General features: G+C 40.0%; 1 protein-coding gene across 1 annotated transcript in view; it reads left to right on the plus strand.

The window, feature by feature from the left end:
• Positions 1–15704, plus strand: part of rala (v-ral simian leukemia viral oncogene homolog A (ras related)) — a 30257-nt gene extending 14553 nt beyond the window's left edge. The window contains 3 exon segments of the mRNA NM_001015915.2: positions 4–212; positions 3332–3506; positions 15401–15704. Coding sequence (NP_001015915.1) covers positions 4–212; positions 3332–3506; positions 15401–15523 — 507 coding nt within the window. The 3' untranslated portion in view covers positions 15524–15704.
• The last annotated feature ends 346 nt before the right edge of the window (positions 15705–16050 follow it).

The following is a 16050-nucleotide window of genomic DNA, read 5'->3' on the forward strand; positions in this document are numbered from 1 at the left end:
TAGTTTGTGGAAGACTACGAACCTACCAAAGCAGACAGTTACAGGAAAAAGGTTGTGCTGGATGGAGTGGAAGTCCAGATTGATATCTTGGATACTGCTGGCCAGGAGGACTATGCAGCCATCAGAGATAATTACTTTCGAAGTGGGGAAGGGTTCCTTTGTGTTTTTTCGATCACAGAACAGGAATCTTTTGCTGCAACAGCAGACTTTAGGTGAGCTGCTTTGGACAGTACATGGTTTTTGCTAAAGATTTACCATCACAATTTGCAATTTTTAGCTCAGAAATAATAACTTCTATGTAGAAACATCTGCCACACAAAGCATGTTTCCCATTCAAGTGAAAGTGAACTACATTTTGATTGCTGCAGTTCTACCTGATAAAAACCTCTGTAAAAGCAAATGTTATGTTCCAATGTAAATAATACTAATACCTGCCTAACATACAGCAGGTATACCAGAAAATTGTTGACATTTTTGAAGGAGTTTAAAGGGTTGTTCATTACAAAATGGTAGGCAACTCCTTAAAGTGAGGATATACAGTTACATTACAACTAGGCTTTTTTTTTTTTTTTTATTGAAAATGAATACTAACTGCATAATAGAATCTGTGTTTTAGAGGAAAGACACTGACTCACCTGCTTGGGATTCCTGCTGCCTGACATTCACTGTTTCTGAATGTCGCTTACCACTAAAACAACATTTTTTACCACTCAGTATATTTTGTCCCACCCTAAAATGAGTATCTAAGATAAATGTTTCTGGGGATAATGTGGACACTATAAATGTCTGTACATTTTAATAGATTGCATGACATAGCTCCCCCGTGGCTTATTAATACATGTGAGCCCCAATATTGCTTGTCTAAATTGTACATAAAAAAAAATGTCATAATTCTACATAAAGCAAGAAAGGAAATTTTTTTTTTATTATTGGATCATAAGTACATATTTTACCACATACAATTCTGTCAAAGAAATCGCTGCTTCCCGCACGAAACCTACACTTTTTCAGAAATGCCTTTTAGCCTTATGACATATTCCAACATGTCAGATTTATAATAGCTTTTTTACCCTGTGCTATTGTGTATAAATGTTAAGATTTTTCAGTTTTTGTATTATACCATGCCTTAAGAAGTAACCTAAATTGCCTTGAAAGCTTGCATTTTATAATCTACTAAAATAGCCACAAAAAAAGTTGCGCTATAGTTTACCATTTTGTTCACTTGCAAGTACTCTACAACACTATACTATTATGCATTTAAAGACAGTGGAGTGACACACAATGAGGATATAATAATTTAAGTTAACTTAAGTTGGTTAAAGAATACAGTTCTTGGCAACTTTCCAATTGGTCTTCATTTTTTCATTCCTTTTTTTTAATTATCTTCTGCCTCTTTGCAGCTTCCAAATGGGCTTCACTGATTCTGGCAGCCAAAAATGGATTTAAGCTGCTGTTTTGGGCTCTTTAGAGCAATTCGCCAGTTTATTTGCCCGTGTATGTCTACTCAACCAATTTGTGGCGAAAATCTGATGTTGGTCAGGCAGGCTTCATTTTCTCCTCAGATCAGGCTGCGATGGCGCCTAAACCTGTCCTTGTAATTTGAAAACTATTAACATTCTGATTAATGACTCTTATGGGATTATGTTATATTTGGAGCAAAGTTTGCTACACTTCTTATAACATATAGCAACTTCCTTTCAACTCTTTGCTCAGTTATTTAGCAGTCAGTGGACAAAAACCTAATCATAGAATTGAGGCAACCCTTAAAGTTTCATACTACTGCAATCCTCAGATCAGCCTTATCAGGTCTGATTTGCAAGGTTCTGGTGTAGGAAATTAATAGAACACCCACCTAGCTCTCATCACTTCTTACTGGATTTACTGATGGAATTGAATGCATGGATTGCTTTTCTGGTTGGTGCTCCAATAGATGCTGTAAAACTAGCAGCCAAAGCCAGCATTAATTCTGTAGTAGTCAGACAGGCGTTTTGGCTTCACCACTGCACAGGTGATACTACTTTCAATTAGTCACTGGCACGGCTTCGGTCCAGGCCTTTAGCAAATCACAGCTGATGTAACTGGAACCAAGAGTATGTTTTTACCATTCAGCAAAAAAAAAAGACTGAATCTTCTTCCAGATCTTATGGACGACAGTGGACATAACAGGGTCACTCCTTTTTGTTCCTTTGGAACTTGTCATTCTGTACAAATCAGAACATCCAAGGCAAAAAAAGGGCAAACCTATTTGGCAACAACAGTCCAAGCTAAATTTAAAGTCGGGATAACCAAACCAACTGTACACCAAACATCCAAACATGTCTTAGGAGTTGGGGGAGTTTAATACATTTCCACCACATTTGGTATACACATATTCAGTACACGTGAGCCCTGAAAATTCTTTGAGAAGGTTACAAAATACTTTTTGCCTTACCTCCCCCACAGATTCATCAATACCAAGAGATCCTCAAAATAGAAATGCCCTCAATGACATTGTAGTCACGCTGCTACATGAATGTAATAACTTCAGTATCTTCCAGCAAGAGATACAACGGCTTTTACTAAAATGTATTGTTTGTAAAGGAAAAGGGAGGCACCTATCCTACAGTACTCAACTTGAAAACACTAAATCCATTCTAGCAGAAGCAGAGATTACACATGGAGACAATACATTCATTCAACATTGCCATGGAGTTACAGGCCTACATGACAACCTCAAAGACGAGTACTTGCTAATTCAGAGCCAGTTCAGAGCCTGTGCACAGCCAGTTCCAGTTACAAAATAATGGTTTACATTATAATTCAATGAAGAAATTAAAGGCTTCTCTTCCTTTAGGTTGGATAAATATCAAAGCCCCAGTATTGATTGATATTCAGTGGTTTATAAAAATATATACATACTGGCACATTTGATCTATTGACCCTAAATGCTATCCTTCTCTTTTAATGAATGAGATGCAACATCTACAAGGCCTACCTTTTGGGTTTTACTAAACATCTGTGTGCACTTCCTATGAGGTTACAGGTAGAAAACAGTTCAGTGCAAAAAGAAGAAAGAAATGTTCAATGAGTTGGGGCTTCGCAGTTGAGCTATAACTCTACTCTCAACTAATAAAAGTGCTTTGTCATAAAATGATTCAGTCTAAAGTTATCCTTTTATTCAGGGGCTGTGATACAAAAGTGGGTACCATTCATTATTTTCTGACCTATTAGGAAAATAGTTTGGAGAAGGCTAGAGATTTGCCAGGTATTTTGGATTGGAATCTTCCAGAGGAGTTATTTTTGTTAGTAGCCTATATCTAACATCTTTTACAATTATTTCTGTCTCCTGTAGGGAACAGATCTTAAGAGTGAAGGAGGATGAGAATGTTCCATTTTTGTTGGTTGGAAACAAGTCTGATTTGGAGGATAAAAGACAAGTATCTGTGGAAGAGGCAAAAAGCAGAGCTGACCAGTGGAATGTAAACTATGTGGAAACCTCAGCAAAGACCAGAGCCAATGTTGATAAGGTAACTTAATGCGGCTTGTAAATGTGGGAAATTAAAAAAAAATAAAATAAATGTAAATTTAAAAAAATGTTTCTCAGCTTACACTGGTACATTTTCTAATATGGTGGTTAAATTTGCTTTTGTGTTCTAGTCTAGTAAATTCTGAGACATATATGAGCAATTAGCAAGCTTTAAGTTAAAGCATGGTGGCTCAGTGGTTAGTCTTCAGTTGGATTCCAGCTTGGGTACTATTTGTATGTGTCTGCATTGATTTCTTCTGTGTACTCCCATTTACTTCAACATTTAAAAAATATACAGGCAGATTCAGTGTCTATTAAATGTTGTTTGTGCTTACATTGGTATCTATTTGTGGTTGTGATTATATGTAATAAAGAGGATACTGTGTATAGTTTGTAGTGTGCATAGATTCTTTTCCTCAGGATTATTTTTTTTTATATGGGCAGGTTAATTGCCTCCTTATAAAATTTACCGTACTGTATGTGACTGTGATAGGGACCTTAGATTGCTTCACTGGGAGCAAAGACTAATGCCCCAGTCCGGAAATTTGTCCTTGCTATATAAAAAAATAATATACAGGTATGGGATCCCTTATCTGGAAACCTGTTATCCAGGATTCTCCGAATTACTGAAAGCCAGATAGACTCCATTTTAATCAAATAATTTAGAATTGTAAAACTGATCTCCTTTTTCTCTGTAGTTATAAAACAATACCTTGTAATTGATCCCAACTAAGATATAAATAATCCTTATTGGAGGCAAAACAATCCTATTGGGTTTAATGTTTTATTGATTTTTTTTAGTAGACTTAAGGTATGGAGATCCAAATTACGGAAAGACCCCTTATCTAGGGTCCCGAACATTCTGGATAATGGGTCCTATACCTGTACATTATATGTATAAATACAATTATTGTGTGTGTGTGTGTGTGTGTATATATATATATATGTACAAAAGGAAGTAAAAGTTCACTGCAAACGCCATGGATTACAAACCACAGAAAGATTGCTGTTGCTCTTTGTGTACAACTCAGCAGTTCTGATACCAGTCCTCAACACAAGTGATATCGAGCTAATAAAGCAAGAGGCTGCAAAGTGACTGTTGCTGACCAGAAGGCACCACATCCCCCTCTTCATGATTCTATTCTCTTTAAAAATGGACTAGATGCTGACGCACTCTGCTATAATAGTGAGGCAAAAACCAATGTCATCCCCAATCCATTTCTAGAGAAAATCATTTAAAAGTCTGGATCTCTGCTATTTGGCCAGGACTTTCACCAGTTGTAGCATCAGATCAATCAAAGCTCATCATCTGCTGGTGATAAATCAACTTCCTGTGGACATTTCCTTAGCTATGCCAATAAATTTATTGCTACAGGGAAACCTACTTGACTAATGCACTGGATTTATGGCTACTCAGTTACAATAAGATTTTTGAAACTAGAGAAAACTTTGTTTTACCTGTGAGACTAGTGTAGGCACTTTGAAGTTGCATCATAAGACATGGATATGCTTTTTTCATGATGAATTATAACTGGAACCCCCTGAATTGATGAACTGTAATCCTGTGTCCTGAACTGATGAACTTTGATCCTGTATCCTATCCAAGTATAGACTAGAAGACCAAAAATGCCAGGCATGTCTCCTCCTAACAGTTGATTACTGAAAATTGTCAATGCAATTTACCTTACCTAGTGGGGTGATTAGTCACCCGCGGTAGGAGAGATCTGTAGCAGAGGACTAAATCACTCTGTGGGACATTAGCCTTAGGGGCTGATTTACTAATCCACGAATCCGAATGGGAAAAATTCGGATTGGAAACGAACATTTTGCGATTTTTTGCGATTTTTTTCGTCGCCGTTACGACTTTTTCGTAGCCGTAACGACTTGCGCGAATTTTTCGTATTGAGCGCTCGTAAACGGCAGGCAAAGCTTTCAGACTTTGCATGATTTTGGAAGCCTCCCATAGGACTCAATGGCACTCTGCAGCTCCAACCTGGCCCAAGGAAAGTCACGATACTGAAGCTTGAATGAATCCGAAACTCTTGTACTCGGCGCGACGGCTACGAAAAAGTCGCGACAATTCGCGCAAGTCGTAACGGCTACGAAAAAGTTGCGACAATTTACGAAAAAATCGCAAAATACCAATCATTACAAAAGAAACTCATTCGGACGCTCGTGGATTAGTAAATGTGCCCCTTAGAGTTGTTGATTGACTCTAAACAGAGAGACATGCGGGATCTGCAGCAAAGTACAGCAGATGCTACTGTGACCAAACTGAGACTTCTAACATACACCTGCATTTGCCAGATAAGTTGCTGGCCTATTAGCTTCATCAGGAGATAACAATGTAATGTTTTTCAAGGAAACATCTCTACATTGCCAAGCTAAAGTCACTAGAATCCAGACCCTATGTATGCAAGGTAAATATATTGATAGGGGGGGCGTGGCCTGCATACTGGACGGGTAAGACGCACTTGCACTGAGCTCCGCTCGGGAGCCCCTATTATCCTGTTGATACACGGAAATAAATGACGGATAAAGCACGGCAAACTCGGGGAGATATCCCAGAACACCCTCCAGACGCAATAGGCAAAAACATACAGACATTTAGACACTCCGCAGCAACTCCTGCCACGGACCCGCACACCCAAGATGGCACCGCAACATCCTCACACCATGCGGCCGAGAACACCTCCGCAACAAACACGGCGGAGACAACAGCCAAGCGGCTCGAGCGATTTGCCAGGCACTCCTCCCCTACAACCCAGAGGTACGTCTCCCCCACCAGAAATAACACAGGGCAACAGAGAAATAGCTTCACATTCTGCTGCCCCAGGTCAGCCCTCCCCCTCAGCAGAACTTAACTAATCCCATACCAGGCTGCATTGACACAGTCTCTAAACAACTAAATGCACTAGAGGCCAAAGCAGACGAACAATGGCTCCATTCTAAATTCTGGGAGCAAGTTTTCTCTGCCGCCTTCGCAGTTGAGAGAGCGCATAGGATACCGGGCCGACCCCCACCACCCGGCACACCACCAAAGCCATTGATAGCCAGACTTTTAAACTACAGAGATGCAGCCCTAACAGCCGCCCGGAAAGCAGGGGAGCTGCTACACGAGAATCACAAAATTTCAATATACCCAGATTTCTCTACGCTAATCAGGAAACAAAGAGCACAATTCTGTGAAGTCAAACGGATGCTGTGAGAACGGCAAATTCCATACGCAATGCTATTTCCCTCCAGGTTTTGAGTTGTTGACAATGGGTAGACCCAATTCTTTGAATCTCAGGAGACCGCAATCTCATGGATAGAGAGACGACCTAGAGACCCCCCCCCCCACCCCAACGACAAGCATAACTGGGACCTAAACACCCCCCCCCCAAAGATCCAAAAGACAATGCATGCAACAATGGCACTGGCTACACCAGTTGGCTCCCTAGCAGCAACAGTGGAGACCACCTCCAAACCGCAGACCCACAATACACTGGCTGTCCCTGCCACGGACAGGCTGAGTAGACTATAATCCCCCTTTTTCACCACAGGTTACGTTACAGGGAGGAAACACGCACACCGTTCTGTTGGGGAGTCTGTGGGTAGGGAGGGAATGTATGAGGGACTTAGGAAGTTACTTAACTGTTTTTTGTAAGTTTAACATGGCACAGCATTCCAAATATACCAGTGGGTGTGCTCAAACACCAAGGGGAATTATCACTAACTATATACAATGTCAAGTGTTCAGATAATGTGCTGAAATGTAAGGGGGATGGGCACGGCTATCAAACGTAGACTAGTCTTTGATTTTATCAGGAAGGAGAAACCCACTTGGAAGGCAAAAAAATTATTGCGTTAAAAAAAACAAAACCCTGGATAAGCAACTCACACAACTCCACATACTCTACATATGCTAGAGGGGTATCTATACAAATCACTAGATCATGCCCATTTAACCTAACTACAATTGTCACGGACAAATGGGGCAGATATGTAATTCTACACGGTCTTCTGCATGGCCGACAGTACACAATTGCCGGCACATATGTCCCGCCTCCATTTGAGGCCAGACTGCTACATGAGATAATGGAAAAGATCACCAGACTACAACTAGCACCACTAATGGTGATGGGTGACTTCAATGCAATTAGGGACCCAGAGCTAGACCGAACCTCCGGAACCCCCAACATAAAGTTCTCCAACTGGGTCTCCATGTACGGTTTAGTTGATATATGGCATACACGTAATCTAGGCATAAAACAATACACCAGCTACGCTCCAGGCCATAACAGCCTGTCCAGAATTGACCTAGCCCTTGGCACCCCAGACCTAGACAAACTGGTAACTAATGCCAATATTTTAACTAGAGGGATATCAGATCACTCCCCTATAACAATCTCTATTAAGGTGTTACCCACCCAGACCTGGTGGCACATATCCGCAACGGTATAACCACCTACTATGGGATTAACAAACACTCTTCCACCCCAGATATAGAGTGGGATGCTCTAAAAGCCAATATAAGAGGGGAATACATTAGCAACATAAGGGCCCTAACCGTCTCATTGGACTCTGAAATATACTCGCTTACTCAAAGAGTCAATGAGCTAGAGGCCGCGTATTTCAATACACCATCAGAACAAGAAAATGCTCTTACCCTTGCACAAGTAAAACACCCTTGCACAACCAAAAAACACATTCTCTACCAACAAGTTAATATATTTGAACAAGGAGACAAAAATGGTAAATTACTCTCCTTCTTAGCAAGAGATGAGCTCGCACAGTCCACTATACCTGTGATCAAAAAGCCCTCAGGGGAAATCACAGCTGATTTAGCAGAGGTGAAAGGGGCCTTTAGGAATTTTTATTCAGACCTGTACAGAAGGGGGAACAAGAAATAGATATATACCTCCACAACACCGATATCCCCACCTTTGAACAGCAGGAATCCCAAATGCTGGGAGCTGATATAACAATATCTTGATATTCAAGAGGTCAAAGATGCCATATCCTCCTTTCCCATAGGCAAAACACCAGGCCTTGATGGAATACCTATCGAGTGGTATAGAACATACAAAGACCAGGTAGCCCCTCATCTAACTAATTTATTCAATGTCACCCTGATGGGCGCTCCACTCCCACAATCCATATGTACAACACTAATAGTCCTCATACTAAAACCGGGCAAAGACCCAACAGAGTGTGCACCATACAGACCCATCTACCTAATCAACTCGGACGGCAAGATTTTAGCCAAAATTCTAGCCTCCCGTCTAGCCCCTATACTACACAAAGTAATCAAATCAGACCAGACAGGCTTTATGCCGGGCAAGTTCACAGACATAAACATCAGGAGGTTATACACCAATCTATCCATCACTCATGAAAACGGGGGCAACAGAATAGTGGCCTCACTCAACAATGAAAAGGCCTTTGACTCTGTCAAATGGCCTTATTTATGGAGCACAATGAAAAGAGTAGGCATCCGTTGACCCTAGACCCCCAGATGCACCCTCCCAAACTCAGGGCCTAACCTGGTCTGATACCTTTAAATATCTGGGAATCTGGATCCATAGAGACCTAAAAAAAATTTGCGTACCTAAACCTGGTCCCTGTTCTCAAACTTACGGCATCTAAAATCAAGGCATGGGCATCCCTACCTCTCTCGCTCTATGGCCGAATAAATCTTTTTAAGATGATCCTACTCTCAAAACTGACATATATTTTTAGGCAGTCCCTCATAATGATTAAAAAGAAAGTGTTCAGAACCCTCTGCAGCTTAGAAATAACACTACTCTGGAATAACACACAACCGAGGATTGTCTTAGCCACCCTCCAGCTCCCAGTAAGACAAGGTGGGCTAGCCGTACCAAAGTTATTTCTGTACTTTCTGGCAGCCCAACTAGTTACGGCATGGCGATGGGTCTCCCCTTCTATACAAAATGCCTCCACAACACTAGAAGCACAATTGGATCCCTCGAAGTGGGTCCGGGACAGCACTGTCCCGGACCCACAGGCCTGGGCCGTATATGGCATCAAGTACATTGATGATATACAGTGGCTTGCAAAAGTATTCGGCCCCCTTGAACTTTTCCACATTTTGTCACATTACAGCCACAAACATGAATCAATTTTATTGGAATTCCATGTGAAAGACCAATACAAAGTGGTGTACATGTGAGAAGTGGAACGAAAATCATACATGATTCCAAACATTTTTTACAAGTAAATAACTGCAAAGTGGGGTATGCGTAATTATTCAGCCCCCTGAGTCAATACTTTGTAGAAGCACCTTTTGCTGCAATTACAGCTGCCAGGCTTTTAGGGTATGTCTCTACCAGCTTTGCACATCTAGAGACTGAAATCCTTGCCCATTCTTCTTTGCAAAACAGCTCCAGCTCAGTCAGATTAGATGGACAGCGTTTGTGAACAGCAGTTTTCAGATCTTGCCACAGATTCTCTATTGGATTTAGATCTGGACTTTGACTGGGCCATTCTAACACATGGATATGTTTTGTTTTAAACCATTCCATTGTTGCCCTGGCTTTATGTTTAGGGTTGTTGTCCTGCTGGAAGGTGAACCTCCGCCCCAGTCTCAAGTCTTTTGCAGACTCCAAGAGGTTTTCTTCCAAGATTGCCCTGTATTTGGCTCCATCCATCTTGCCATCAACTCTGACAAGCTTCCCTGTCCCTGCTGAAGAGAAGCCCCCCCAGAGCATGATGCTGCCACCACCATATTTGACAGTGGGGATGGTGTGTTCAGAGTGATGTGCAGTGTTAGTTTTCCGCCACACATAGCGTTTTGCATTTTGGCCCAAAAGTTCCATTTTGGTCTCATCTGACCAGAGCACCTTCTTCCACATGTTTGCTGTGTCCCCCACATGGCTTGTGGCAAACTGCAAACGGGACTTCTTATGGTTTTCTGTTAACAATGGCTTTCTTCTTGCCACTCTTCCATAAAGGCCAACTTTGTGCAGTGCAGATTCCCCCACCTGAGCTGTAGATCTCTGCAGCTCGTCCAGAGTCACCATGGGCCTCTTGGCTGCATTTCTGATCAGCGCTCTCCTTGTTCGGCCTGTGAGTTTAGGTGGACGGCCTTGTCTTGGTAGGGTTACAGTTGTGCCATACTCCTTCCATTTCTGAATGATCTCTTGAACAGTGCTCCGTGGGATGTTCAAGGCTTTGGAAATCTTTTTGTAGCCTAAGCCTGCTTTAAATTTCTCAATAACTTTATCCCTGACCTGTCTGGTGTGTTCTTTGGACTTCATGGTGTTGTTGCTCCCAATATTCTCTTAGACAACCTCTGAGGCCGTCACAGAGCAACTGTATTTGTACTGACATTAGATTACACACAGGTGCACTCTATTTAGTCATTAGCACTCATCAGGCAATGTCTATGGGCAACTGACTGCACTCAGACCAAAGGGGGCTGAATAATTACGCACACCCCACTTTGCAGTTATTTATTTGTAAAAAATGTTTGGAATCATGTATGATTTTCGTTCCACTTCTCACGTGTACACCACTTTGTATTGGTCTTTCACGTGGAATTCCAATAAAATTGATTCATGTTTGTGGTTGTAATGTGACAAAATGTGGAAAAGTTCAAGGGGGCCAAATACTTTTGCAAGCCACTGTATATACAGAGGGGAAACTTATGCAGTTCCAAAACCTCAAAGAAAAATATTCACTACCTAATAAAATGCTGTTTAGATACTTACAGTAGAGACATGCGGCTAATTACCAATTCCAATCCCAAACAATAAACACTACCCCCAGGAGGCTGGAAGAATATGCCCACACACCTGAACTTCGAAAGCCCCTATCACTATTCTACAACCCTTTAATATTAGCTGGACCGTTTCCAGCCACCAAAGCCCTCACCAAATGGCAAAAAGACATACCCACATTCGATGCTGAAATATGGGAAGATATCCTAGACTCCTGCTTTGAGGGCATGGTATGCAACAGGGATAAACTACTCCAACTAAAATACTTGCATAGAATATATCTCACTCCACAAAGACTACATGCAATGAACCCAGATATCCCACAAACCTGTCCGAAATGCTTTGCCCCAGAGGCAGATTACCCTCATATGGTCTGGTCCTGTCCAGTGATCCAGGACTTTTGGATGTAAGTAACCCAGACCATCCAAAGTAAGACATCTGAACCAAGTAGAAGAAATAACTCCCAGAAGGGCACAGCGTACCCTCCTCTCAATTCTGTTAATGTATGCTAAGAAAACTATAGCCCTCCACTGGAAATCAAACCAGAGCCCCGCTCTGACCATTCTGGACAAACATAATTTCCAAGGCATCCCCCCTGTATAAATTAACATACATGAGAAGGAATTATCTCAAAACAGAGTTGGCGCTCTCACAAAACAAATCACCATGTGATGTGAATTAATTCAAATAATTTATATTTATTAGTGAATCATAATAAAAAAAAAAAAAATAATACACATAATTAATTCTAACAATAAAAATCTAGATAAAATACACCAATATACAGGACAATCCGAGATTCATTAAAGGAACTGGGGTAAATACATGATGAAAAACCTAATCATTCATAGTAATTAAATTAGAATGATTCAAGGAATCAATTTGAGACACAATAAAATTACACAATAAATTAAGTAGAGTAGGTATAAAAAGCTGCAAAAATACAGACAAATGTCGGAGAGACCCGCTCTCTCACGCGGCGCGACGTCGCTGAATTGCTGAAAATGACGTCACTAATTGTGACCCGAAGTGGGAGCTTTCAGCATTTTCAGCAATTCAGCGACGTCGCGCCGCGTGAGAGAGCGGGTCTCTCTGACATTTGTGACCCATAAGTAAGTTCCCGGCCGGGACAGAGGGTTTTATTTGGCTTATGTTTGCTCAGCACGGGGGACTTCTAATTTACTTTATTCACGCTAACTCCTGAGTGCTATTGGTACACATAGTAGTACAATCACTTTGCGCCATTTGCAACCTTACATGCTATAAGTTACGTGCTGAACAAAACGTCTACTTCTTTCTGCAATATTGTTTTCCCCGTCTTGGGTATTAGTAGGGAAACTAGCTCTCCTTAGGGACAGGTTTGTCCATATGTGCGGTATTTGATAAGCAGATGCTGCTGCAGCCATTTTCACCTTGTATCTCTGGATAGGGCATATGTGCAATTTTTTATCCCTTTATTCTGTATTTTTGCAGCTTTTTATACCTACTCTACTTAATTTATTGTGTAATTTTATTGTGTCTCAAATTGATTCCTTGAATCATTCTAATTTAATTACTATGAATTATTAGGTTTTTCATCATGTCTTTACCCCAGTTCCTTTAATGAATCTCGGATTGTCCTGTATATTGGTGTATTTTATCTAGATTTTTATTGTTAGAATTAATTATGTGTATTAATTTTTTTTTTTTATTATGATTCACTAATAAATATAAATTATTTGAATTAATTCACATCACATGGTGATTTGTTTTGTGAGAGCGCCAACTCTGTTTTGAGATAGTTTTGTTGCTAGAGGATTAGTTTGGAGGAAGGCAGCTGTTCACGTTAGGTTATTTTAATTTCACTTTATTGGTGGGGTGTCACTTTTTGAATATTACATTGGGTATTAATACTAGTTTAAGCGCGGATAAGGTTATTTGTATACATGAGAAGGAATTGCCTTTAAAAATTCCAAAAAGTTTGGGGCAACTGGATAGATGTAGAAGAAGATGGATAGAGACTCTACAGGAACTTACCACTCTACCATCTATTTACGCACTCCTGTGCAAGGTACCACCCCTTCCCCCCAGGGTTCCATATCAAAAATTCTTTAATAATAACAAGCGATACCTCCCCTACACCCCCACTGGGATACTCAATGCCCTTCATTATAAGAGCACCAGAAATAAATACGCTGAAAACATAGTCTATTACAGAATGTCATGTTTATTGTTCATTTAGTTTTGTATTAAATTAACCATGAGAAATCTGTACAACCAAAACGATTTTCCGATATAAATGTCTGTACACTGAATGCATTTTTCTCAATAAACAGAATTGTTGAAAAAAAATATATATATATATTGATAAGGGCAGTGACAAGCTGATTTTTTTTTTTTAGAAATTGCTTTTCCCAACTATAATAAATAGAGATAAATAAGATAAGCCAGATCAGTCGGTACGCTTTATATGAACATACGTTTTCGAAGTGGTGTTGATCCACTCCCTTACAGGTTTGATCCTCCCATATCCAGGCCTTCTAAGCCAAGTACCATTCCAGTTCTGGATGCAGCTTGTTCAAGGATCATAGCTGAGCCAATTAGCATCAATTATTTGCTGCCTGGGTCAGCAAGGTTATTGAGTATGTTGAGATTAGCTAAAGCAGGTTGCCCTGCAAGGAGAGCATCTTCTATCAATTACATTACATTAACATTTATTTATAAAGCGCCAACATATTCCGCAGCGCTGTACAATAAGTGACAATTATCAGATTATAGAGAGAAATCTGTATGGGGACATTTGATGCAGCAAAGCTAGAAGCAAGGGTTTGTCTGAGGTTTTAGTAGCTATCAGCCTTAACTTGTGGTTACATATTTGATGAGTGGATTTTGATGCAAGAAACTGATAATAATCTCTCAGGAATAGCCCCATTTAGTCATCTTTAGCATGAAGGTGTTCATGCTTGCTTTCTGTAAGGCTTGGTTCTCAGAGATGGAGATGTTATAGAAGGAACCTTAAAGGAATACTGTTATGAGAAAACATGTTTTTTTTTTAAAGTGCCTCAGTTAATAGATGGTGACTTTTGAGAAGTAAATTATAATGATGAGGTCCTAAATTTGCAAATTTTTTTTTTTTGGGGGGGGGGGGGTTAGCGTTTGATTAAAAATGTAGATTGTAGGGGAACTAAACCTAAATGTATTATTTTCAAGTTGTAACTCAATATACGTAACTCATATAAACATTACAAATTAATGTTTTGTTTCAGTGGTTTTAAAGTTATTTGTAAGTATAAACACAACTGAACGCAGTGTTTGTGTACCATTGTGTAGAGACCTGCAGCGGGGGTACCCAAGAGTTACCCACTAAAAAACGGGGTACCCTGCGGCATGCAGGTATAGGTGCAGGTCTGTGGGTCGCAGGTCAGGTTGTGGGTCTTTTTTTTATAGTCATTATCATAATATTATTATTGCAGGTCCAAGCTGGTTAAAATGTGAGTTGCTAGCTTGGCGGTGGGTACAGGTCTCAAAACTTGGTTCCACGCAGGATTCTACCTTTTGTGCACTGCTGGTTCTGAGCCTTGAAACTAATTAGAAATAGGCAGTTTGTTCTGAGCCTTGAAACTATTTAGCAATAGGCAGTTTCAATCCAGCTATGCACGCTCCTTCCAAGGTCTGCGAGCTGACTTCTGCTACATTGTTTGAGTCAAAACCAGCAGTGAAGAGAACAGGTAAGAAGATACAAATATTGCATTCAATAACAATTGCATTTACAAATAACTTTCAAAACACTTAAATATATTTTGTATGTGTAGAAATAAAAAACTGTTAGGGACTAAAGGTCAAAGATCTTTCTATGTATCTGTGTTTGTTTCTGTGTGTGTATATAATATTGTGTAACTGTATATTGGAAGGTTGCTAACATTTACATTTCCTCATTCTATGCAAAAAAAAAAAATATGGGTGGCCATTTTATAGCAACAAATTAGATGGCTCCTATGCCACGTATTGGTTGGAGATGGCAATATTTTTCACTAATTAATCTCTAAGGGACTACAATGTAAATGTAACTATTCTTTTTACTTTTTTGATTTTGACACAAAACTACCCTTTCTTGACACATCATTCTTTTGGACACCCATAAAGCTGCCATGCCAGAACAAAGTAAACGATAAAGCATAAACTTTCGTTGCAGGTTTTCTTTGATTTAATGAGGGAAATCCGAGCTCGAAAGATGGAAGACAGCAAAGAAAAGAATGGCAAGAAGAAACGAAAAAGCCTTGCAAAGAGAATAAGAGAGAGATGTTGCATTTTATAAAGGGAAAGCACAAACATTACCCTCATCTTTAATGTTAAGAACCATAACTTGTTAGCATGCCCCAGGAAGTTCTGGAGACTGACTGTTTAGTAACATTTTGGAGGAATTATCTAACACTAAAAACATGATTTGGGCCTGCACTGCGATCCAACATCACTGACAGAAAAAAAAAAAAAAAAAAAAAGGAAAGGAAAAATAAGGAAAAACAGTTCACGTTGCATCACTTGGGCGCCTACTCCATTACTATCATTATACACTTGCTCACTTTTCCAGTATTCCTATTTGGATGGTTTGTGGATGGTTAAACAGAAGCTATTATGTTTCTGATCTATCACTGCAAGTGTTTTTTCCTCCTCTTTAGCAGGTTCCACATATATTATTGTTACAATGCAAAAATAAAATGCCAGGTGTTGATCTATATATTTGCAATTATAGGCATCTCCATTATAATATTGTGCCACAAGCCAACATGGAAGAGTATAAATATGCCTTAAAATTAGGAACTTAGAGAAAAAAACTACATTAAA

This window comes from Xenopus tropicalis, chromosome 6 (assembly GCF_000004195.4).
Source record: "Xenopus tropicalis strain Nigerian chromosome 6, UCB_Xtro_10.0, whole genome shotgun sequence".
Classification (NCBI taxonomy): Eukaryota; Metazoa; Chordata; class Amphibia; order Anura; family Pipidae; genus Xenopus; species Xenopus tropicalis.